Source organism: Phasianus colchicus, chromosome 14 (genome assembly GCF_987193195.1).
Source record: "Phasianus colchicus chromosome 14, bPhaCol1.hap1.1, whole genome shotgun sequence".
Taxonomy (NCBI): domain Eukaryota; kingdom Metazoa; phylum Chordata; class Aves; order Galliformes; family Phasianidae; genus Phasianus; species Phasianus colchicus.
The window spans coordinates 3,827,537-3,853,504 of NC_143449.1; the positions used below are offsets into that span (position 1 = coordinate 3,827,537).

At 47.1% G+C, this 25,968-nt stretch overlaps 1 protein-coding gene across 4 annotated transcripts; it reads right to left on the reverse strand.

Moving 5' to 3' along the window:
* Positions 1-11: 11 nt before the first annotated feature.
* Positions 12-24,949, reverse strand: SEPTIN6 (septin 6). Of its 4 annotated transcripts, XM_031602727.2 has the most exons (11): positions 24,837-24,949; positions 21,296-21,410; positions 15,090-15,285; positions 13,773-13,959; positions 13,387-13,548; positions 9,183-9,279; positions 8,739-8,907; positions 8,119-8,251; positions 7,252-7,442; positions 5,361-5,404; positions 1,943-3,016 (listed from the first exon to the last, which is right to left on the reverse strand). In XM_031602727.2, exons 1-10 carry the CDS (start codon positions 24,861-24,863, stop codon positions 5,401-5,403), a joined length of 1,281 nt encoding a protein of 426 aa, XP_031458587.1. In that variant the 5' UTR covers positions 24,864-24,949; the 3' UTR covers positions 1,943-3,016; positions 5,361-5,400. The 4 variants fall into 4 exon arrangements, with proteins under 4 accessions (XP_031458586.1, XP_031458584.1, XP_031458587.1 ...); XM_031602726.2 differs by lacking the exons at positions 1,943-3,016; positions 5,361-5,404 and adding an exon at positions 12-516; XM_031602724.2 differs by lacking the exons at positions 1,943-3,016; positions 5,361-5,404 and adding an exon at positions 555-1,876 and having other exon boundaries at positions 24,837-24,877.
* Between the last annotated feature and the right edge of the window lie 1,019 nt (positions 24,950-25,968).

The following is a 25,968-nucleotide window of genomic DNA, read 5'->3' on the forward strand; positions in this document are numbered from 1 at the left end:
ACGGACACCGGTGAAAACACACAGCTCTGACTTTATTTCTCTGTTAAAATTAAATACTTTGTGGCTGCCAACGCCTCACGTCGCACCGTGTTTCTAATTCCTTTAGATTTGCACAGTTCCCCAAACCGACCCAACGACAGCGTACTGAAAATACCCCCCAGCTCCAAGCCCCGTGGAAGCCCGCAACATTTATATTATTAAAGACGTAATTAGGAAGAAAAAAAAAAAAAAATGCTCCTAACAATATTCGAAAATGTATTAGCTACATCATTAGTCCAAACATCACATTTGTGTTCTCCAAACCCGCGGGTAACCCACCAGCCCCCCGCGATCCTGTCACACAGATCACAGGACACCTCGTTTAGATACCATGCAAGTCAGTACAGAGCTTCTTACCCCGACACTAACACTGAAATTTGTCCCCCCCGCCCCAGCCAGAGGACCCCTAACCTCTTCTAGAAGTGGCAATCTTCTCCCTCAGACCCCGTGCAGCTGGCGAAGACAGATTAAAAAAAGCTATAGAGAGAGAAAGGGGAAAAAAGAGAAAAAAAAAACAACAGAAGATTAGCAAAAAAGAGAAAGACATTCAAAAAGCAGAGAAAAGAGATGCAACATGAAAACAGCTGACAGGAGAGGTGGAACCTCCTTCTGTGAGGTTACGTATCTCATGGCACCTTCATGGAAATCACACAAGTAAAACACTTTTTTTCTTTTAAAATACTTTTAATTGCATTCTAATAAGGCAAATGGTCAGGAAGAACAACCAGTGACTTGCAGTATGGGTTAAAGAAAAAAACCTGCGTTAAATGCTTCTTTTAAAGGACAATCTTGAAACCACTGACTGGTTTTGGAAGGGGGAATTCAATAATGAAGCAAACCAATCAAATTATTTTAACTTGCTTTAAAAGAAGAAAAAAACACCAAACAAACACAAGAGTTGTACAGGAAATAAAACTGTATTCATAGCAAAACTGAGACAACACATTGCAGTCAAGAGTTCTAGCTGCCTTGATTGCCCCAAAGGAAAGGCCAGGCTGCAGCCTGTTAGCATGAGCAGCCAGCCTGCTAACACAAAATGAAGCCTGTGAGGTTTTAGCACCATCCTAAACTAACACCTTCCTACAAAAATCCTCAGCAGTGGCTTGCATTATCTATCCTGGCTAGCTCTGACACGTGCTTGTCTTTCAAAAACCTTTGGGTTTGAAGGGTTTTGTTGGAACTGTTTGCCAGCAGCACCCTGATGTTTCAGGACACATGGATTCCCCCTGCCTGCACACAATGCAACTGGAGGATCAGGGTCACAACTAGCAACTCTGAACTGGAAACGCCTATTAATGCCAGTCTTTACATAGCATTATCCAGAAATAAAAATAATAAAAGATGAATGATGTCATGAAAACGGCCCCAAGTATGAAGAAAACTTTTTAATCTTTTGACTATTTGATAATCAAACTAAGGTGGTGGTGTCATCTTAACGTCACCAAATAAATACACTTAAACCGCATTGTTATTTTGCCAGCAAAAATAACTCTCATCTCACAGAACTCATTTTTATGTTTTCTGGTTAGAGAGGGACTGAGAGAAAGGGGGAGGCTATTAACTGTATGGATAAAAAACAAAAGAGAGAGAAATTAAAGCTACAGTGTCCCAAACTCGTTAGGACTCATTTTACATTATTTAATAAAGCAATAACCACCAGTACATAGTAAAACAAGTTCACAACAAGAGTATAGCAGAGAGCAAGAGTAACACCATGGAAAGGTCACAGCTGAAATGCTGTCACGTTTTATTAGACCCTGTGATTTAACAAGTAAATGAAGGTCCATTCCAGCCCATTGTATTCAGGGATAATTACTCAGTACAGAGCCATGGGTTACTGTAAAAGAAGGGCAAAGAAAACAAAAAAAAAAAACAAAACAAAAGAAGTAAATGTTAACCAGAATTCACTGTCTGATGAAGGCTTTATTTAAAAAACAAACAAACAACTCATCCAGAAATACACAGAAAAGACATCTGCAGGCAAACTGCAGCTGCACTTGGCCACTGGGTGAACTCCTGGCCCCAAAGAGCAAACACCTTCTCTTTTAGTGCAAATCTTGCATTAGAACAAGGCTTTTGCTGAATAGAAAATATAAGAAGCAACTTGCCAACATCTGTACTCTTCTAAACAGATGTAAAAAAAAAAAAAAAGGTGATACTTTTTGCATTAAACCGAGAAATTTTTGGAATCACTGAGAAGAAAGGCAAAGAAACATCATCATCTTTCTTCACAGGCACTGGTATGTACAGCAAGGTGACCAGCTTTCCCTGAGATTGGATCCAGGATGTGCATCCAGCCCAGCACACTGAGAAGGAGACAAGGCAGGAGATCCTTCGTGACCCCTGCAGCATTCAGAGAACACTTAGTTGCAAACCATGGATCCAAGTCTGAAAAATCCCCCAGGCTTGGGAACTGAGGTTCGGATTCAGGTCCTCACGGCTGTGAGGACGTTAAGTTTGGCAAAAAGTCCTTTCAAATGATTTGATTTGCACGTGACAGCGCAGCAGGGCAATGACAGGTTAGCTACTGCAAACTAAAAAGGTGAGAGGGCAGCCAATCTCTGGAGACCACCGTGCCGGGTTGCCTTTACAGTCGACCCCTGGTAGCACGAAAAGCACGCGGCTGAGCAGCTGCTGTCATCATGCAGCCTCACACAAAACGCAGGGGAGAGACAAAAAGCTGCATAACTGAGAAGTGGTGATGCTACAAGCGCCTGGCAGCTGCTATTGACCAGAGGGGGAGTTATCAGCCACAAGCATCTCTCGCCAGATCCACAGAGGCTGTTGCTGAGTTCTTCACAGAAACAAGTGTAACCCAGAACAGCCAAGGGTGCGGACTGTCGCTTAGAACAGTGAGCACAGTAAGGGAGCAATGAGTAAAGGTGAGCAAACAGGCACAATGGCATGGCTGCGTGTTAACCGAATGTGGGGGCATTCGCTTCTGGTGCGAAGGGAAAGGTTCTACAGGAAACCCGAACTGAAAATGAAAGAAAAAGGCAGATTAATGGTTTTATGGATTAATGAAAAAAAAAAAAAAAAACCAACAACAACAAAAAACATAAATATGCTTCCTAACACACACACACACAAACAGGAAATATTGCTATGTGTTAATAAAGTTTAATTGGACTACAAAACATGCTTTATGCAGACACACACACTCTCAGCAGTGGGATGAACCACATTTCTTCTCTAAAACAATCCTTTCACAGTTTTTGCAAGCTACAGAACTCCTCAACTGTGACTTATTTATATCCTTGCAAAACACTGGGGCCCTGCAATACTTTATGGATCAATATTGAGAGTATTATTCTGAATTCTGAAAAAGTACCATGTATACATATTTAATTTAACAAGGACAAATGCCCATTGAAAAAGGCACTGTCTGCGTTTGTACAGTGGAAACAAAGAACTTTATTTGATTCAAAGCCTAACACACAACAGTGTACAGTTACACGGACTGCCAAAAGCAATCCAATCCCAACAGAAATCAGTAATGTTCACCCTCAACTGCACTTTAGCCGTGCCTTCATACTCAGCACCAGAATGAATCCTGTTGTTCTCTGAGCTTATTTGTCCACATTCAGACCCTGAAAAGCACAGAATTGGTCTTTTCATTGTATTACAGTTACTGCTGGCAGCAGAGGCATTCATTCTACCAGACTGCTCAAGATGACTGCAGTGCAGGACCCTTCTGAAGCTCTTCTGTTAGTGGAATGCCCCATTGAAATTAAACTCAAACACCTCTCACTGACAGCATAACATGTACTTGCTTTTCCACTTCTCTTGGTGGAGAGGTATTGGAATTGGGTAATCAGCTATTCCCTACTTAAGGGCAGACCATAAGGTAGTTAGGATTCTGTCTGATAGAAACGTAAATCCTAGGTTTGTGTGCAGGGAAAGCTGGCCTAGAGGCTGAGCTGTCAGGATGCTTTATAGTTAAATGCTGCTGTTCCACCCATCTCAGGGAAACCTGCGCTCAGGCTGGGGATGCTGTTGTCCTCATACTGGGTAATAAATACTGTTGCTCTGTCAAGAAGCAAGACATTCCCTTAAAAGCTTTCCCTTTCCTCTCACCAGAGAATCAACAGCAAATTAAAAAGGCTCATTTAAAAACACTCAGCACAGCTGTAAGTAACCCACTGTCATTAGCAGTTTAGCTAATAACCGTAATGATGCTTTCCTGCCAGGCAGGTGCATTTCTTAGACATCTTTGTTTAAATTAGCCTTCACTTTACAGTAGCTGTTGACACTTCCCACTGCAGATGCTTATTGATGGCTATGTTTGTAAATCCCTTCAGACACCCTACTCTGTTCGACAAGCCTGCCAATGACTACCTAGCCATTTCATATCCCTACTAATGTGAAGACAAAGACACTCTGGACAGACTCGCAGTGGGACACTGCTGACAGAGCTCTGCTTCAGTGGGAACCCTCTGTGTCCTGGCAAAACTCACCAGAGACTCGGATGCTGGCCTTAATCAGAGGCAAAGCGCTCTGGCAGGCTTTCTGGCCACAGCTTGAGCACAGCCCTCTCCTTCCACTAGCCTTACCCAAACCGTACACACTTGGCATGACTCCCAGACATGCGTCTGCTACAAGTGAATATCCATCCACGGGGCAGCCCGCTGGACCATTGAAAATGTCATAAAGTGTCTTAGTCTATATTCACAGCTTTCCCTTATTTGCTGAACACTCTGCATCTCTCATGATTTTGGAAAATCAACCATAGTCAATCGACAATACTCACACACACTTTCTCTGGTGCTTTAGGATAAATGAAAACTCTAGTTTGGGCAGACTTTACCATCTGTTGGGAGTGGAGGAAATAGAAACTAGTTTTTTATCCTGCACTGTAACCAAGCTAGCCCTGTGACTTGAAGGGGTGGGAGCAAAGGAAGGAGAAGAAAGGAAAGAGATTTTCAGGCTAGCTGGGCTCCATCATCACATCTCCATAGCAATTGTTGCCATAGTACCAGCATGGCCTACGTGATTAAAGAATCTCATTTATTTCTGAGGGAGTCAGAAAAATAGAGCCAGCTAACTGCTGGAAATATTTTTAAGGATATTTTTCCACATTTAACGTCCAAATATTGATTCCATCTGCATTTTACTTTGCAAAATTTTTGAAGACATGCTTCATGGCATCCTTGTTCTACAACTGTATACAGAGACAGAGTGAAAAACCCATACAGTAAGGGTGAAAGCAGAATAAGACAGAGATGATAACACTTAGAGGCTTCTGGAGTTGCATAGGGTCTGCTTTTTCAGGAACTGTAACTGATCCCACTGTGAGGTCTATATATGTTAATGACGCTTACCAGGACAACGTGCCTCATGCACCATGCAGCCAAACAGCAGTTAACTGTAAAACAGCATACATGTAAGAGCTAATAATGACGATGATGATGATGTAAAAATAATAAAAAGAAACCAAGCCATGATTAGCGCAAACTACTGAGCTTTGGTCAAAAAGAGTAATCTGTGAAAGAAAAAGACTAGTGTACTGCCAGCCACTATCGAACAAGACACAGTTAAGCTACCGCCTTGTGAAATTCATGGATTGTTATAGAGATTTATAATCTGAACACCAAAATGAATCGTTAAGGGCAACTGGAGAGGTTAGAGTAAAGAAAGCTCTGCCATTTTTAACACTGTTGTTTTCCGGGAGGAGGGAGAGACAACCTAATTTCTTCCCAAGCCTGAAACAAGCACTGATCTACCACTTGCACAGAGTTCACCCTGCCCCAGAATTAATCAACAAGGATGGTACCAGTGCATTTTCATAGGAGTATGTTTCATGTCAGGAGTGTTTCTGAGATCAGAACTGCTTCTAGGAACAAGTATGTGACTTGGACCACAGCTACTAAGTGCTCATAGTACAGGGCATGTCATCTCCCTTCTTGGCATTCCTGACCTGGACTAATCTCTGCTCAGAAGTCTGCAGTCCTCAGCATGCAGACATCTGAGAGCTGTAACCATGAAAGAAACACAGCTCTGTACTCCTCAAAAAGGCTGGGGAGAAAAGTCTGGCCCCAGTTAGTCTCAGGCTCCTCAGTACGAAAACACATTAAAAACCCCTGAAGGTAATTCAGAAAGGCAAATCAAAATACGCACTGGAAAAAGGAACAGACAAGTGAGAAAAGGGCAGGAGCACTAATTGCTCATTGCAAAAGAATGTTGACACTGTAGCAGTTCCAGCTCAAAACTAAAATGACTAAAACAGGATCTGATTCTGGTTATTGGGTCTTTCCTCTCCTGTCTCGCTTGATTCCAAGTATAACGGTTAAGGGTTATTTTTCCTGACAAGCAGTCCTCTCAGCTATCTGGGCATGTGCCATATTCTTTATATTAATAGCAGTTCCCCATGTACTAAAACTGCCTTGTACAGGCAGGATTTACTATGGATTTGCTTCACGGATGTGCAGAGAGGGGATTATACGACAATAGTATAAAAAACAGACACTCGTCTATCTGCAACTGCTCCTTGTACACATGCTAAGGTGGCACAGCCCTCCGTTTCAGATTATGCACCACTTCTCATTGCTAGGTAAATCAGGAAAACAGTTTCAGCTGCACAGCTGGGTTACTACTGAGGAACTACAGAACATTAAGGCACTGCTGATATTCCAGAGCATGAGACACTGACAAGGGGCTGCAGATCCTGTCACACCATTCCCTTGCATGGGGAACCCTTCTAAACCTGTGCATTATCTCTCACTGTTTCTGGGAGGTCAAATTTTGGTATAAGGCTGTAGAGACTAACGCTTTCAGAGACTTACATTTTGCAGATCCAAGAATTCAATACTATTGTTACTATTGAATTGAATACTCTAGTTCCCTGAACAATTTCTGAAGCTTTTTCTAAATCTAATCAAGACCCTGAAATAGGACTCCTCTCTGGGATAGCTAACCACACCTTAACCTTCTGCTTAATCAGAGACACTAACAGACCAAAGGAAGGGCAGGGAATCCCAGCAAACTGAACCAAGTTCATCCTCTTCCATGCTGTCAGTAACCAGTAAGGGAGTCTGGTACTGTGCTTACTGCTCCTGAGGATGACACATAGAGCTAAAATGCATTCAGCTACTTACTGGGGATTATAGCTGTCTGCAAACCTTCCCTTGATAAGGACTGGCTAGGTTGGGAAAGAGATATGAATACCCAGAAAATATTAAAAGAGCAGCAAATACTGTCAGGTTAACAACTTACTTTTTTCTTTCCTTATCTCTCTTAAGAGTTTGTGATCCTCCAGCCTGCTGAGCCTGAGATTGGAGCAATTCAGCTGCTGTCTTCCTTTGTTTAAATGCATTAACTTCATCATCCAAAGATTTCTTCTTATCCTCCAGCTTCTTTTTTTCATCCTGATGTAACTTCTTCAGACGATCAAACTTTTCATGGAGCTAGAGAGAAAAGAGAGAGATGAACACAACCAGATTCTCTGTTCGTAGAAGAAAGGCAGAGGATTCTCATAAGATCTCAGCCCACAAATCTCTGTTGGACTTTACATCGTTTCTTGCACCCTGACCTGACAATGCATAGACAAAGGGCAGGAAGAGTCTTCTTCCAAAGCATCCTGCACAACAAGCACTATTCTAGTGAGGAGCCAGTGCACAGACTAACAATAGAGGACTGGGAGAGTATAATCACAAATAAATAAATAATCAATCCACTTCATTTTCTTACTAAAGTTGTTGGCCTTATTTCTTTTAAAATGCATTAGTGGGTTTTCATGCCCCTCCCCAACACTAAGAAAGTTGTATGGGTATAATTTTTATATAACAAGCTTACATACATTCTCTCCTTGAATTTTGGCATGCCAAAGCTGTCAGTCAGAATCAAAGTAAGCTAGCACAGTAAGCTGTACAGGCAATCTCTGCAATCTAGCTTTGTCCTACAGGACAAATACCTTAAGGTTCCAAGTTAAACTTTAGTTGTTTTTTTTTTGTTGTTTGTTTGTTTGTTTGTTAGTTTTTAATAAAGTCCTAAACCACACTGCAGGAGGTGTGTGTGGCAGCAGCTGCCTACTTGGAAGTATATCATGCATCACCACAAAGAGACAAATACTGTAGTGCTCACCTCTTTTTCAGCTTCCTTCAGCTCTGCTTCTTTTTCCTTGACCCTCTGGACAAACATTTGCCTCATTGCCTCTTCCTTTTTTTGCAGTTCCCCCAGAAACTCATTTCTTTTGGCCTCATAAGTTTCTTGTAAGCTAAAGAGAAAGAAAAGCCTTGTGATACAACTGAGGACAAACTCTACTTTCCCCAAGTCTCTCAAATCAGGCTTTCACCATGAATACTGCTTTCCTACCACCCACCCATGCATGCTCAAAGTCAGCTTTATCCAATAATTTCTGAGGTATGTAAGCTATTGTACTTTCCCTATATGTTGAACGTTGGGCAGTTCAGAGAGACCAGCTGGCAGCAAACACTTGTTCAGATGGAGACCTCAGTGTCCCTGCAGCACTGACATTGTTACATCTGCCATTCCAGTCAGTCCTGCAAATGCTCTCTGCGCTTTCACCTTCTATCATTCAGCTGACACCTTTCCTGAAGTCTAGATTTATCTGACCTGGCAGGTTTTCTTGCCACATTGGTTCTTTATATGCTCTCTCGAGGACACACACACACACACAAACACTCAGTGCATCCAACGATGCTTCCTCCCTCAAGTTCTCCTTCCTACTGCAGGGGTCCCACCTGAAGGGCTTGCTGTCTGGATCAGTGTCCTTGAAACCCATCTCTTCCAGCTTACATCTCCGGTACAGCTCGTAGTGCCGTGTGTGGGTCTGTTCACGAAGGTCTTCCATGTTCACACGGATCAGCATCTCCCGCAGCTTCACAAAATCACAGTGAGCTTCATTCTCCACTGTAAGATGTTAAAGGTAAGAAAGGGGTAGAAACAAAGGTCTCTTCTCACATTCCCCATTGGGCTACCCCTCCAATAGATTTAACAGCCCTTCTGAATAGAGGACACTGCTGCTATTGTCCTGACACAAGGATTTATTATTACAAGGACAAAAGGATAACCTCCAAGAGAAACTGAAGTCCAGCAGATCCTTGCTTCTCTTACAAGAGTGAATCCACTGCCTCCTGGTGGGAATGTCACCATTCATGCCATGAAATTTTCATGTCTTGACTCACCCTGCACTGTGCCCCAAGGGTACTGACGAGCTTTCATCATTTTGTTTCCTATTTTCAACTCCTCCGTGCTCCCAATCACTGCAAACGGCAAGTGGGCCTGGAACACATTTAATGCAACCTTTGTTAGTCCCTCTCAGCTCTGGTTGACTGGATAGCACACAGAGATTAGCACAGTCACTATGCAAGACACTCATTACACACACGCTAAACTCGGGGAGTCTAATCACTGGCCACTAGCCCAAGACAAGGGGGAGAAGGGAGGGTCCTTTTTGGAAACCTTGTTAGTGCTACCACTCTATGTCCTCTACCTGGCTGATCCTCCCAGCCACAGGGTCTCAGGTGAGATGAGCCAGTGCAAAACTAGCATCAGAGTGACAGCTCGAACAACACGCTGTGTGGCTCTGCCTGCGGTGCTGTCCTGGGGCTTGCCGTGGCTGAGGAGAACATCTGCACAAGCACAGAAGCAATAAACAAGCCCTCGTTTTTTATCCCCCTCCCACTCCCTCAGCTCACACCAGAACACAAGATAACTTGCTCTATCTGATCAGGAGACTGAAGTCTCTCCTTCTACCCAGATTAACAGGTTTTCTCCCTGCTTGCTTCGTCCCTGCACTTTATCAGCTTCTGCATTCCACTGTGCATGCTCTGAGGTCTGCTGCTGGCTGAGCTGGGAAGGACCCTGCATTCACTGGGCTGCACTGAGCTGAGCCTACCCAGTACTGATACCAGCTGGTGCTGCCCGTAGCATGTGCTGGGCACATGCTCCTTTATCATGCTCCCTCACTGCTCCTTTATCAAAACTACGTCTTTTCTCAGGTTCTGAAAAATCCAAAGGCACGTTGATGGCTTGTAAAGTCTTTATGATACTGATGGCTGTAGAGGAAGAGAATAAAGGAGACCGAATCCAGGGATCATAACCACAAGAAGGGACCCTGAAGACAGCAGAGCACAGCTGGTACTACTAACTCGACTGTGTCTAGCTACTCTCTTTAAGCCAGGACACACTCCATAAGGGATAGTTGTAGCTTAGCTACAAACAAGAGGAATTTGCTTGTTGTGACCTAGAAACACAGAATAGTCACTTCTACATAAAGAAGGTTCTTCTTGCATTCTGTTAAGAGACTTTCCCAGTACAAATTCAGCCAGGTTGGAATAAAACTGCTCCCAACACCTCAGCAGAGCACACCCCTCATTCCCCAAACTCACACAGGCAAGAAAACCCCATCTCTGCTATCTTTGCTGCATTTATCTGTTGTGCAATAAGTGAGGTCTCTCCCCACCTCCACTTGCTCCTGGGAACTATACAGCCTTCCGCCAAGCTGCAGAGAAGTCAACTGCAAGGTTTCAGTACTTAAAAATAAAGCTGCCAGCGCCACACTCAACCCTTCTGCTGAGTTCTGTGCAGAGACATTTGTTAGCTAGCTTTAAACTGTGCTTGGTTCTGGGCAATTAAAAGTGCCTCAGGTTGCCAATGGTATGGAAGATCAGTGACCCTAGATTGTTTACAGAAATAAGTAGAGAAGTTTTAATTTCACAGGTTGTCTGAAATCATGTAGAAGTGAGTAACAGGACAAGAAAAAGATTTCAGGGTGTTTTCCACTTTCAGAGTGTGGCTCATACAGTCAAATAGCAAAGCTGCCTGCAAGCACTCTCAAAGATGGGCTCTTCACCTTTTATTCCCTGGCCTCACACCTCTCTCATGAGGGATACAACAGTACAAATGGGGCTTAGTGGTCAGTCTGGAGAGGCCATTCTGGGTTGTGAGGAGGCCCTGAGCACCACAGCATCTCGAGACACCCTTCACACAGTTACTTTTAGAATCGTGTTGACATGTCAGCACATGGAAGGATGCATGTCAGCACAGAGCTAGGCCTATTCTCTAACGGGTTCACCATCAGTACTAACAGTTTGGCTGCTGTTTTTGCTAGGGAGAAAGTGCTGGTGATTTCCTTTTTCCAAAAGTAAGTTCCAGTTCCTACCATGTCACCCTACCAGGTGTAGGGAGAATATATTCTGCAGTAATTAAATTAATTCATTCAAAACGGAAAAGCCAGCTGGGAGCTGAAAGAATAGCAGAGATCATTTTTTTGTATTATGATTTAAGAATAAAACCTGGATGGGAGGAGATCCAAAGAATTGTGGAGAGTATTTTCAAGTGCTCTCTACACCTCTTGTAAACATACACACAGTGGGATTCTCAAAAAGACCAAACTGATTTCAAGCAAAATCAGGCATCTTGTTCTGAAGATTTGTTTAATCCAACTAGTATCTAAATACTGCACTTGACACCTTTGTTCCTGCTAAATACATCTTCTGATCATGACGGCACAGATTTTATATCTTCAATTCATTGATTTCTGTCACATCAGGCTGTATCCTCTTTGTTTAGCAAGTCAACTCTGAATGCAAAATACTCTGAAAGGAATTCCTTATGCATCAGTATAATAACCTAGATTGCACATTAAGTAATGAGTTTGCATATTTTAAAACCTAATTTTACTTGTCATGGTAAAGATAATCAAAGCAGGTCATAAGCAAAACATTAAGGAATGAAAAAACCAGTCTCACTTTTCCCTGTAATTAAAAAAAAAAAAAAAGAAGAGGTAGCTGATCTGGAATGTTTGCTGGTCAGCAAGAAGCCCAACTTGAGCATTTATAACCTTTCAAAGACGTTGATCTAAGACAATGAAGCTTTCTGTAGGGAAGCACAAACACATAAGTGAGGGCAACTGACAGAAACTGAAGTTTCCTGTTCAATTTCAAGCATGATTAAAACTGGCAGTTTAAGTTACAGACCTCACACATCCCATTCTAGCTCTTTTACTGGTCTCAGTCCCTCCGCAAACACATCTCCTGACCTGGAGCATGAGTAGATTTGTTTTCTGGGAAATTAATATCTAGATACAAGTTTTACAGGTCTGCAAAAGAGCCTTGAATTCATTCAGATTCTAGCCTGCCTTGTCCCCAGAAACCTGGTGTACGGTCACAGCCAGAACCACTGATTGATCACCTGAGGAAAGGACTGGGTCAGCCCTGGGAGCACAGGAGAAGGGAATTCAGCTGTGTGACAGGAAGGTGGAGCCTGGCTGCACCCCTCTTAGACCCCATTTAAGGGCTGACTGCCACTGAGAAAGGATCTCTGGTTGGAGATCCCTCCACTGTGGAGTCCTTCCTGCAAGCCCAGATTTTCACAGGTGGGTGAGCACCCTTACTTTCCCTTTGAAATACCATTTTATCCATGCTGGTCTCTTTACTGTTATAGTCCTATGTTGCCCTTCCACTGCATTAATCTTTCCAATTGTAGCACCTGGTAATCATGATTTGCATCTGTTTAACGGAGGATTTAAAGAGCTGATCTCTCTGTGTGTCAGTTGATACAACCCAGAATGCCTACAACAGCATCATATACGTTTTCTCTTGCTACTCTGAGAGTGACCAAAAGCAGACATTTGGAAAAGAGAGAGGCCACTGGGCCACCCTGGCCCAAACTGTCTTTTATGACTGGATTACATCTCTCTAATATCAGCAGTTAGTTGTGCCTCAAATGAAGGCATTGCTCTAACCTGCCCACTCCTCCTGCCCAATTTCTACATCTTTCACCAGAGCTGCAAGGCAAAACCAGACCAAGAACCCAGCTAAAAAACAGCATATCAACAACAAAACAGCAACTCTGTGCACAGGAGTAGCAGAGCTGGTAAGGTGAAGGAGGTGAAGGGGCTCCACTGCAAGGACAGCCACCAACGGCAGGAGACACCTGCAGAGGGCAAGACTTCAGATGAAACTCCTATCAAGGATAGCAAAGCTGTTTGGTGTGAGAAATGCAGAGCATAGAACAGAGACTGTAGACAGTCTGCTCATCGCAGCAGACAGATAATACTCATCTGATTATTCACAACACAGGACTGGCCATGCCAGCATGGCCAGACTTCACCATCTGTCCAATTCCCTGCACGAACCTCAACACTTATGCATTAAGACAAGGAAGGGGTTAAACTCCATCTGCTTTCTGACTAGAAAAGCCTGCCAGAATGGCAGTAGCCTTCCTCAAAACTCTGCTAGCATAGGATGACACTATAAAAACGCGATCCTCTCTGTTCTCAGGACAAAATAAAAGGGAAAGTGGATTTAAGAAACATTCCAACATAGGCCACCACCTGTACAGTGACAGGTGTTCTGAGAGAGCAGGAAGCATTGACTCACTTACATTCATTGTTCCATTTATCTCCGCCACTGATTCATCATCTGTTGGGAACTGGTAGATCTGAACCCCATTACTGACCAGTTCGCTTGTGATTTTGATTTTAAACTTGGTCAGCTCACTTTTGGAAATGGCATCAGATTTGGCAATGATAGGAATGATGTTGACCTAGAGAGAAACAGAGAGGTAAGTCCTAAGGTATGCTCCAGGTAGTTCTTCAAAGTCTGTAGTACAACTTACAACAACTTAAAAGCACTAAGTAAGTCTAAAGGATGCATCTGCCAACTCAACCATAGCATAAGGGGTATGCAAGGGGAGACGTGCCCTGGAAAAGTAGCAGCATTTCCATTGTGTGCAAGATGACCTGCACAGTAACAGTTAAAATTGCCTACCTTGCTGTCAAGCTTCTTCATTGTTACCAGGTCCAAGGATTTCAGCGAGTGGCCTGTCGGAGCAATGAAGTACAAGCAAGCGTGGATCCGGGTGTCATGGTAATTATGCAAGACTCTCTTTATTTTCAGTTCTTCTTGCAAGTAGGCTTCAAACTGAGCATCAATGAACTCAACAATGGGCTTGTAGCTTTGATGAAAGGAAAAAGATTTTTACATCTCACAGAGGTAAACCACCTCTACTCCGTTTCTAGGTTTTTAAAAATAAGCTGCTGCTTCCCTGTTCACTTCCCAGGACCAATTCTCTGAATCTCCCCTCCTCCTCACTCATAAGAAATATAAATGTTGCACCACTGACAAGAAGATGTGGTCTTACATCAGACTCTGTCAGCCTGTTTGACAAAAATAGTGCTGGCAGAGAGAAGAAACACTACTGACAGGGGCTACAGAGGCTGTGGGTTACTACAGACTAATCTCCTCCAGAGAAAGTGGCCTCATACTTCAAAATGCAAGAGGAAGAGATGCTTTTAAAAGGAAGGGTAATGCAGACTCATTGGCAGCAGTGTGTAACTCTTGCTTGCACCCAGGGAACGAATGGCTTGCTGCTCTCACAGTCCCAGTTCCTACAGGTAGAAGATGCATCTCCATTCACTACTACCTCTGCCTGGTGCTCTAAAGGCAGAAAAACCCTGCAACTTGCTTTCCAAGTCCATCTGAAATACAGAGCCTGTCAGACTTGCAATGCAAAGGACATCAGCGCATCTTAAACAAAACTAAAATGAAAATCCAATAGACCCACAATAAAGCAAACCCCATCAAAATGCCTCTGTGAAGATGCACATTAGAGAGGACCTGGTGGAATTACACATTCCTTCACCACTGTGCTCTGGCCCTGCTGGGACAGATTACTCATCATGTTTCCACCGGCGAGATGGAAGAGCCCTACCAGAAGTGGCCATTAAACCAATTGATTAGACCACACTAGATGTTTGGTTGCAAGTTTGCATTCAGGACAGCACAAGGCAAAGAGCACAGAAATGCCCTGCAGCATTTCAGCAATCCCCACCAGATGAATTTGGGCAGAAGGCTACCAGCAGGCCAGATATTGTTCTGACTGCGTAACAAAAGCTGCTCTGATAGCTGCAGCAGTGATGGCACACCACAGCCTCTCTCCTTTTTTCTCCCTGTCCCATCCCGAAAAAATGACATGGGCAACTTGTAAGGAAAGAGGAGAGCAGAGTCTGGCCCAACTAGGACACAAAAGGAAAGCCTGTATGAGTGAACTGGGTCATGCTACAGCCTCTCTACCTCTTCACTTACCTGTCCTCTTTGTTGATTTGATCCCCAAAGCCCACTGTGCTTACAATAGTCAGTTTGAGGTTGACGTTGCTCTCTTGCAGGTCATAGGTACTGGATTTCAGCTGGACCCCAGGCTGTGAGTGAGATGCTGGGTCACCTTCAAATTTGGTGTTGAAAAGTGTGTCCATGAGAGTGGACTTACCAAGGCCAGTTTCCCCTATTGGAGAAAAAGAGAGAGAAAATGTTTTGTTGAATATTAACATGGCTTGCCCTTTCAGTAAACCCTGTTAATTCAAACACTAACAGGGGTGAAACTGTAGCAGATGAAAGCAGATCTCATGCTCCAAAGGGACCGTCTGGCAAGCAGAAAGGCATGAACAATGGGAGGTCTGTATTCTGGGCAAATTACATTTCACAGTCTAATGGCCATTAATATCATAAGAAAAGAGAGATGAAAAGAAAGAGTTGAAAAGGCAAGGAGGAAAGCATCATTCAAATGCTGCAGATACCCATAATGCACTACAGAAGATGCTGCTTTCATCACTAGGCAAGGAGAGGAAGGGAGAAATGGGGCCCATTGCCTCTTCTTAAAATAGATGCTCCAGGTTAGTATTTCTGTAATTAGCAGCCACTAAAATAGCTTGCTTCAGTACAGAAACACTGAGTCGGCTCCTATCCTACAGCAAGCTGTGCAGTTGGTTTCTTGTACCCACAATATACTGAGTTGGGGGACAGCCATCTAGCCTGGGGAGGGGCATGTTCTCTTATATCTCATTTCCATACACCTAGGGGCTGTGCAACTTACACTCAAAAATCCGCTTCCAAAAGCTCTGCAGCACAGAACTGTTCTTTGGATTCCATCTATCAACAGAGAGCTGTTTCCTTATCTGGTGTGAACAGACAAATCTGAGAGACCAGTCTTAAATTTGTTTTAGATACATCCCAGGGAGAACAAAACAAACCTCCATGTGTTCATTCCACAGGGCGGTCTCCCTTGCCACACTGACAACAGAGCCAGCCCTCCAAGTCTGCAGGATCTGCCTTTGCATTACACCTATCAGCAGGCTGCCCTGCTGCCCTGGGAAGACCACTGTTGTTTTGGGGAAACAATGATTTCTGAGCTGCTCTTCTGGCTTTTGCTGTAACTTCAGCAGGCAGCTGAACCCCACCCACTGCGTAGGCTGCTCCAGGCCCACCAGGGAACTGTGTCTCACTGAAGCAGCCTTCCCTCCTTCCCTAAGCCCTTAGATCCTAACAAAACCATCAATATTTTCCTGCTCCACTCAGAAGAAAAGAGCTGCTCGTTTCCGTAGGCTTCAAGCTCTGCAACAGATCCAAAGTTGCATGAAATGCCCAATTCAATAAGGGGAAGCTCCTCCCCTTCCTCCTCCATCCAAATCCCTGTGCCTTACCCCTGCAAGCAGGCAAATTCCTCTCTGTTGGCCCGCAAGGAGACTTCTCCAGCCCTAGGCTGAAGCACAGGTAGGGCAAAACTCCACTGCCCTGGGAACTGCACACTGTCTGACCGCCAGGATTGTGTATCAGTTCTCTTTCAAGAAGGCAGCAAGAAAGCCAACAGGTTCCTCGAGCTGCAAAGGTGCCTGGAGAGCCAGCCAGCAGCCAGTGCCACACCATGCTAGGTGTACAACTCAGTGGCTCCTCACACTGACCTGTCTGCAACCCCAGGGGGAGAAGAGTCAGCACCAGCAGCGTGAGTTGCTACAGTCCCACCCTATTTGGGATGTAAGGGTACCACTTTCCCCCAGTAGGTGCACAAAGCATGGAGCACTGCTGTGGTCTGGGTAAGGATTTCAAGAGTTAACGTGAGAAAGCCTGCATGACCTCACCAGGCCTTTCTCAGGGATTCCAGGAAAACAGCAATGTAAAAAAAAAAAAAAACAGACAGACATCTAAACAGCTTGAGAAGGCGGCAGCATTTCCAGAGCTCCTGCCAAGGGTTCCTGCCTGGGCGGGCGGGATGGAGCAGGGAGCCAGCTGCATAGATCCCCAGCGGGCTCCTGAGGACAAGGGAACTGCTCCTGCCCTGCACTCCATCCCACAGGCAGCAGCCCCACACCCAGCCCTATTGCTTCTGACAGCATGACAAAGGTGCAGCACGACAGAGTGGGGCTGGGAACTGCCCTCTGCAGCCAATACATGAGGTCCCTGTGAATGGTAGGCAAAATACACCGAAAACTGCCCCTTATTTCTGCCTCCTTCCTCTTTTAAGGTGCAAAGCATCCACCTGAGGACAAGACAGACACATTCAGATACATCTCCAACCTCCTAATTATTGCCTGCTTTAAACCAATTTCACATCTGGTTTTCAGCAGCAGCACAGAAGAGATGGAGGCAAATGCTGAAGACAGAGCACTTCTTTATACTCCCATCTCCTACACATTACACAGGGTCAGCAAAGGTGACTTTGAATTCATGATGAAGTTTTCCTTTTGAAAGGGGTAGTTCTAAACTGCTAAGACATGACTGCAGAGGCAACAGTTTCCCACCCAAATACCTACAACTCCATATATAGAAAGCAGAACTCCCAGCCATCACCACAGCCAGGTCAGCATGCACATTCCAGCAGTGTACAAAGAAGGCTCTGCACTGTGTGTCCCGCTGCCCAAGAACAACTCAGCCACAGGAGCCATGGCATTGGCTCTAAGAGCATGATGTGAGACAGTATCAGGCTGAAAGAAGTGCTCTGCCATGTGAAATGCAACTGGAGCAGTGCTACTCTGAAGGGCAAACTGACAGAACAGAGCATTTCTGAGCCTCCCAGGAGTTTCTGCCCGAAACAGAGGCAGCTCCCTGCTGGCTGGGAGATGTAACCACTGCCAAGTGCTGCTTGGAAGGATGGGAGTCCAGATGGAACAGATGGGCTGATGAAAAGGACAAGGCGGCTGCACTCACTCCAGCCAGCAGCGCTGGAATCTTCTCCAAAAACCAGAAATGATGAATGGGGATTAAGGGAGGCAGAATTACCATGGAAAAAGCAGCAGTGTATGCAAATCAAGCAAGAGACGTCCTTGGCAGAGAGATTATTGCCTGATGTCAGGCTTAGATTTGATCTCCAAAACTGTACTTAAGCATTATGCAACCTTGCAGCAGTCTGCTCTCTGGGCTGGCAAAGTGCTGAGGACAGACAAGGTAGGAATGGTGACCTTTATTGTTAACTCTGTGCCAGAAAGCTCTGACAGCCACTAAAACCCAGTAGCATTGTGCCTTTCAGTATGGGGCAAATTTCAGGGTCCCTGGACATGGGGCACCACTGCCAAAGCACCCTGCAAGCTAAACACCACAGCTGCAAAAGCCAAAGCTCTTTGTCCTCTTTGAGTCTGGTGATTCAATCTACTTTCCCCCAGCAGGTGTAAGGTGAACCAACAAACAGCTGCCTGCTGCCCCTCTACCTTCAGAGCCCTCATTGTGCCACCCTCAGCCCGCTCTCCAGGAGCACAGAAGAGCCCTCAGAGCACTCAGCTGTTCAAAAGCATGGAGTGTTTGAACCCCTGCAGAGTCCTTTCAAGAGAGAGCAACACTTGCTCTTCCCCAGATTGACAGGCACGGCTCCAGATATCAAATAATGCCATCTTAAAGAAAATGTCTGTGTGTGCACAGCCCTTTCATGTGAAGAAACGGGAGCTAATCCAATGTAGCAGGTTTGTCAGGACGAGCCCTGAGGCAGCGCAGCCTGATAAGGCTGTCTCTCACGGAGAGCAGAAAATAGTTCTTCTCATCTGACAAGCGGAATGGTGAGGCAAAGCCAGGCTGCCAGGAGCAGGGGGAGGAACACGGGTCCACAAATGATGCTGAAGAGCTACAGAGGGCCCTGCGGCCTCCCAGCTGCGCTGCTGCTGCACAGACCTGTGGCTCCTCAGCTGGAGAAATTCTGTACTCAGCTGGTTGCACTACTGACTACAAAACCAATCATTGGCAACCTCCAAGATCCCATCTCACCCCACAGTGAGCTGCTGCTGGAGAGCAGATGGCATGAGGAAACCTGTGCACAGGAGACCCAGCACGGGGCTGAACATACTGCATGGTGAAATAGTCTGGCTGGGGTGGTAATTCCAGCACAAATTGAATGCAGGAAAGTAATAAGCCAGAAACTGTTGGGTCCAGTCTGGGAGCTACTGAATATGCAAAGGAAAGATGGAGAAAAACAGGAATCATTCTCTGTGAAAGGCCTCAAAGTTGTAGCACACCTCTGGGAAATGAGAAAGTAATTTCTACAGCAAAATAGTGGCTTCTCATTGCACTGAGTAGGCTGCTTAGAACAAATCCCTTGCAAATCCTGGGAGGGAGGAAGGGGGAAACTCCTGCTTACAATGTGATGCTAGTCCAATACAACTATGATCTGGCCAAAACCAAGAAAGTTTACCAAATGAAAACCTCAGCTTCTTGTTCCTGTCTCTTTCCACCATCTCATCCAGCATAGAAAGTCTCAGCCATCAAAGACTTCCCCAGCCTTTGTACTGAACTAACAAACGAACATTTCAGCACAGAAGCTTCAGGAAGAAAATGGCTGTGCTGAGGAATATCAGAGAAACCATCCACAACCCCTAACTTCTTCTGAGAGCTTTGCTCGGCTACTCTATCTTTGGCTCTTGTCTGACAGAGGAGACAGCTTTCAGCAGGAGAACAGCTAAAAATTGCTCTAATCTGGACACTCTGCTGAGAGCCATTTTTGCAGCTTTCCTTGGCTCCTCCAGCAGGAGCTGGAGGAATCAGTGGCTCAGCTCCAGCATGGCACAGAGTAAAGCTGTCAATGGATTTTTCCTCTGACAAACACCACACACTGCTGAAAAATGGAGAGTACCAAAGTGCCTTTCTGTCACGTTCAGCAGTCATCAGTTCACTTATTTGCTGTTTTGTTGGCCTCGAGCCTCATTTGTTTTCTGTTCTTTCAGTTCTTCACCCCAAACTCAGCCTGCACAAGTGAGACCCAACAGTCTAAATGACAGATGGATTCCGGGAGCTTTTTTTTTTTTCTTTCTAAGAGCTTAACTTTGTTACCACAGCTTCAAAGAGGTTCTGCTAAGCCATGTTAAAGTAGGAGTTTGTCAACTAAATATTTGCAAATCTTTTTCTAAGGGAGTTTATGACATTTTTCTATGTAATAAACTCTCTTCTTTATTTCAGACTCAACCATGTCTATGTTGCTACTATTCATGAAAGATTGACATTAATAGCTAATGCATATTGATCTTGGCAGGTCCTTGTTATTCAGAGGGACAAGCAATTACTGCATTCCAATGCTGCTCTGCAAAGAGGAAAGCAGAGGTGTTCAACTGCTTTCCACACATCCAGGGGAACCTTTAAGCACAGGAGCCGTCCGCTGCTGCACCTATAACTTGTAGAAAAACAACCAGCAGCTCCATGTGTGCAAAAGGAAATACTGTCAAACTTCAGGCTCTGGGACACGAGAGTTTCATGAGCTCACATCTCTTTCCTTACAGTACAAACCACCTACTGACTCAGCCTGACAGTGACCTCTACTTGTCAGCAAAGTTTATCATCTCACGGGAATGTACTTGTCAGGGAAAGCCTTCCTCTCAGCTCCATTTAGCAGTGCTCTCTCTGCACTTCACTCCTCTCATCTCAGACTTAACCCTGCCCTAGGCACACAGGACTCTGTCCCAGGTTGGCACCCTGTGCCAGATCTCTCACAGAGCAGGACAGGCAGCCTCTGTGTGGCTGTGGGGCTGACCCCAGCTGAGACATGTAACACATGGCAGCACAGACAATTGCATCACCAGCCACAGTGTGGCCAGGCACTATTTTAATTCAAGTATGTCCTGAAGGAAGGGGAAAAAAATCAAACAAACAGCTTTTAGTGCTTTAAGAGGAATACGACTGGTATTTTGTTAAAATGATTATAATAATAATTCAATATCTAACCACACAAGTCTTCCGAACAAAGTTCTCCAGCATGAGTACCTATTTGCTTTTAGAAATATGAAATTGAATCATACCAGGCAAATAAAGATCATAATAAAAGCGTGGGATTTTAGGCATTTTATTCCTATGGTTCACTGCTTGGTAGAAAGCCATACTCCATAACCCCAGCAGGGATTTCCCAGGGCACCAGTAAATCATGTTACTTAGAACAGAGAGATGGAAGTTTAAAATCAAAGCTACTTTGTTAATTCTGTTATTTGTAAGCTACACCCAGCTGCAGAGAGGCCCTTTTCAGCAACAGAACTTCCCCAGATGGAAATACTCACCCACACACAGGATGTTGAAACAAAACCCATGATTAACTGACTTATTAACCAGCTGGTCAGGCAAACTGTCAAATCCTACATGTCCAGAAAGGGGGACAGTACGACAGCCTTCACCCTGAAATGCAAGGAAAAATACACAATTGGTGTCATTTTCATGCAAAATATACTTCTCCCTCCATACCCTGAAGACCTCCCAAGTGCAGCCAACTACACAGTCCGTGCACAGATTTGTACATATATTGTAAATCCTGCCTGTGCACTTCTGTGCCCTTCTCCAAAACAAACCCGAACAGCACACATAAAACACCCCATCTGCCTTATACGAGATGGTAGCCATGTCAGAAAAATATTGAACTGTGCAAAGTGTTCAATACTCAAACACAATGGTCAAAAGAGAGGTGCAAAAACATTTGTTTCCTGAGAAATTATTGAGAGACTCAAGTCTCACCTTATGCTGAAAGCAAAGAATAATCCTCACGGCAAAGGAAGGTATTAACAGTGCCTCCTCACATGAGCCTATTACAATTCACATTACAGCTTTGATTACAGAAACAAGCTAGCGACAATGAGGAAATCTGTACCTCCATCTGGTATCTGATCAGCCCAAACACGGCCCCTGCACAGCTCGCTGCTGCAGCACACAGCAACACAGAACGCAGCCTTTGAGCTGCCAAACACAGCAGTACCCTCCCCCTCAGGCTGCCAGCCCGAGCCTGTTCAGATTCATAGGATGGCCATGAGCACCAGGAGACCTTGCTGAAAAAAGCACAAGGGGGGCAGTCTGCACGGCCAGCAGTGCCACAGCCATGCAGATCTATGCGTGCTGCACGCTCCCCTCCTGCAGCCCCCAGAAAGGTGTTTCTCTCTCCAGATCAAAAGCTTTTTTCTTAATAACCTATTCAGGAGTTGAAGGTAGGAAATTCCCCTCCAGCCGTTTAGGCATATCATCAGCTCACGTGAGATACTACAGCCATAAGGCAACTGCTCATAGGGGTATAATTCTCAATTTATTCCTTCAAAACCCTGCTTTAACGTAAATAAACCTGTTTGTAGGGACAAGTGTGCTGTTTTTCTTTGCTAACTACACCAGTGTTTCAGGCTAGCAAAACATCTTCAGGGACTGCATTACTCCAGCAGGCTGTCAAAGCACCAGTCCTTGTGTAATTTGCTGGTGCAGCTTTATTCCCCCAAATGTGAAGATCCAAATAGATTTCAGCCATTAACCATATTTACAGCCCTGCAACCTGTTTCCCCACAGCCATATTTTGTGTATCAGCCCAATTCTTCCTGCCAAGATGTTCACCCAGCACCAGCACCATGCCTCCAGACCTTACTGAGCAGCTTTCACCCAAACAACAACGCAGTGCTGGAACACGTGTGGGGCTGCTCCCTCCCCAGGAAGGGAGTGCACTGCCCCACTGAAGGAGAAACAGGAGGACAGGGCCTGCAGACAGCATCCTTCCTGGGGATGGAGAGCCAGCACGGGTATCTGTAACACACAGCCCTCAACCTGCATGCTGGAAGACAGTCTGAACGCTGCTCTCTCCAGGAAGTGTGGGTGGGTGTGTGGGCTCTCATTAAGAACAAATCTTCTCCACAGCCCTAAATATAAGCGCGATCCAGATGGAAAAGAAAAATAAACAGTCAAACTACTCCGGCTCGGAGGAGGCATTTACCCTGCGAGTCATTTCCTGTGCACTCCTCTCCTCATCACCTGTGGTTTTATCACGCAGTTACAGCGCCTTTCACATTTGTCTCAGGCCAGGAAATGAGTGCTGCAAAACGCGATTTTCGGTTGCAGCAGCTGAGCCACCATGTCAAACACAGCCATGTGGCACATGCAGCTGTAGCAGCTCCAGTCCAAAGCCTGCAAGGCCAGGGCATCGCAAGAGCCTGCGTACTAGAAGCAGATTTGGAGGTGTCACTGCTGCCCACAGCCCACTGAGTGTCAGATGGACGGCCAAGAGCCCTCACACCTCCTCTGGCTTTGAGCTGGCCTGCCTGTGCACCAAAGGCAAAGGTGGGCAGTGGGAAGGCAGTGTGAGCGCTGGCACTGCCCCAAGATGCCCAACAATGTGTTTTTCCCCACACATGCAGGACGACCTCCGAGGAGAATAGGCTGCTATTGCTGAGGAAGCAGCAAAGCATGATTAAAGAACAAACAGAGCAACGTGTGCTCTTGTTGCACTGCCAGGCAGGGCTATCTCAAAGCAAAACCGAAGGTCAGCCTCGTGAAGAAATTGTCTCATTTCTCCATCTCTGGAGAATTTTCACACCTTTTCTGAAGGCTCCTCCACACCACTGACCCAACTCCTCCAGAGAAGTACCAGAACGACACAGAAAATGCAGAGATGCTATAACACCTTACCCCAAGCCTAACAGCACTGCACATTAAACAGCAGTTTACACAAAGGGCGCAAGGCTCAGACTGCAGATGTCTCAACCTTTACAGCCCCTCAGGATGAACGGCCACCAGAGCAGCACCCAGACCCTCCTGCACCAGGGGGGTCCCACAGAGCAGGATGGAGAAACCTGCCTGAGGCACGGCCGCCCACAAAGCCCCACCGCAGTGCTCAGCATGGCTGCTGCTGCCTCTGCTGAGAGCCAGGCCGGGAATTCCTGCACTGCAGCAGAGCTGCCCACACCAGGAGGCAAACAGCAGATCCCGAAGCCGGGAGGCCCCGGGCCCTCTGTCCACACCACAGCTTTTCAGATCGCGTTTAAACAAGAACAGCATGGGATCCCTTCCCCCGACGTCGGCCTTGTGGCATCCTCTTCCCCAAACTGCATTTGGCTCTAATTCAACCGCAAAGTAGAGCAACGCTCGTACCAATTCATTCTCGCTCGTTCGAGTCCGGAATTCTCTCTCGCAATTATCCAGCAGATGGGATGACGCTCTCCGTGAAACAAACGCAACGCACGAACGTCAAACGCAGGTAAAGGCTTCGCATTTCTTTCCCTCGCTCAGCTGCTAACAGCCCAGGAGGACGAGCACAAAGGAAGAGCAAAAGAGAGTGGGAGCAACGGACCGCATCCAGCCAGCCGCCGAAGGGCCGAGCACCGCCCGCTCTCAGGCGCACCGCATCACGCGAGCGCTTCCGAAAGCCGCCGTTCCGATCGCCTTCGGTTCCATCCCTTGACGCCCGTGCCGCGGTTCGGGTCTGCTCCCCGGAGCGGCGTTCCCCGGCGATGCCGGCACACGGCCCTGCCCCGCCGCACGCCGCTCCCGCAGCCCCGCACCGCGGTGCGGCACAGGACGCAGCGCAGCCCCCCGGGGCTCCCAGCGGTCGGGGCGGGCACAGCTCCACGGAACGAGGCCCCCCGGCCCGCACGCACAGACAGACACACAGACGCACACGTGCGGTCGGACGCTCTCCGCACGCGGACTCTGCGGAACCCCGCGCCCCCGCGGAAAGGCCGTCCGCAGCCGTACGGACGGGCGCCTCGCGGTACCGCCGCTCACCCCTACGGGAGCCCCGAAGCCCCCGCCGACTCGAACCGCCCGTCGCCCGCGGCCCTGCCCGGCCCGGCCCGCTCTCACCTGCCGCGCCACCTCGGCCGCCGCCATCGCTGCCCGCCCGCCACAGGGCCCGCCCCGCCCGGCCGGGCGGCTCCGGACGCGCCCACCGCGCCGCCTCACGGGGGTGGAACAGCCTCGTCGCCCCGCGCCGCTGGCCCCGCCCGTGCCGCGACCCCGCGTCGCGACCCCGCGCCGCTTTCGCGCTCGGTATCGCCGGTCCCGGCGCCGCCGTCGCGCTGCGGGAGGCGCGGGGTTGCGGTTCCCCCCCGTGGCAGCCGGCGGTGGTGCGGGCCGGGCGGAGGGCGGGGCCGGGCGGAGGGCGGCGGCGCCGCGGTTGGGCGCCGTGGGGAACGGCGTTAGGGCGAGGGAAGGCGGGGCTGCCGGCGCTTCCTGTAGCGCTGTGAGAGCGAGGGCGGTGCCGGAGGACGGGGACGAGGAGCGGAATGAGTCCCACGGCTCAGGAGAAAACGGTGAGCGACCTGCCGCTCCAGATGGGCTCCCGCACGTCCCGGGGCTGCGGGGCTCCGCCGCAGGGAGCGAGCGGGCGGAAGCGATCGCCGAGCCGTTTCCCAGCGGTCCTGTTCAGCTGGGGGGACCCAGGCGGCTGCAGGCTGCTGATGTGACACCGCTCCACGAGGAGCGCCGCAGGGAGAGCAGGGGAACCGCAGGCCTGTCAGCCTGACCTCGGTGCCAGAGATGGGCAGAGAGCAGTCGGGGTGCAGGCACGCTGTGCTGCACGGGACGGCTGGGGAATCGGGGCCAGCCAGCGTGGCTTCCCAAAAGGGAGATCCTGCCTGACCTACCTGATCTCCTATGACCGAGTGACTGGGGGATGAGGGAAAGGCTGTCCATAAAGTTTACCTAGACCTCAGCAAAGCCTTTGTCGCTGTCTCACACAGCATTCTCCAGGAGAAGCAGCAGCCAGGTATGCTCTCTGCTGGGTGAGGGACTGGCTGAGAGATGAGCCCAGGAGTGGTGTTGGATGGAGTCACATCCAGCTGGCAGCTGGTCACAAGTGTGGTTCTCCAGTGGGTCAGTACTGGGGCCCAGCCTGTTCAACCTGGATGAGGGCACTGAGTGCACCATCAGTTAAGTTTACAGATGGCACCAAGTTGGCAGGAGGTGTCGATCTGCCTGGGGGCAGCGAGGCCTG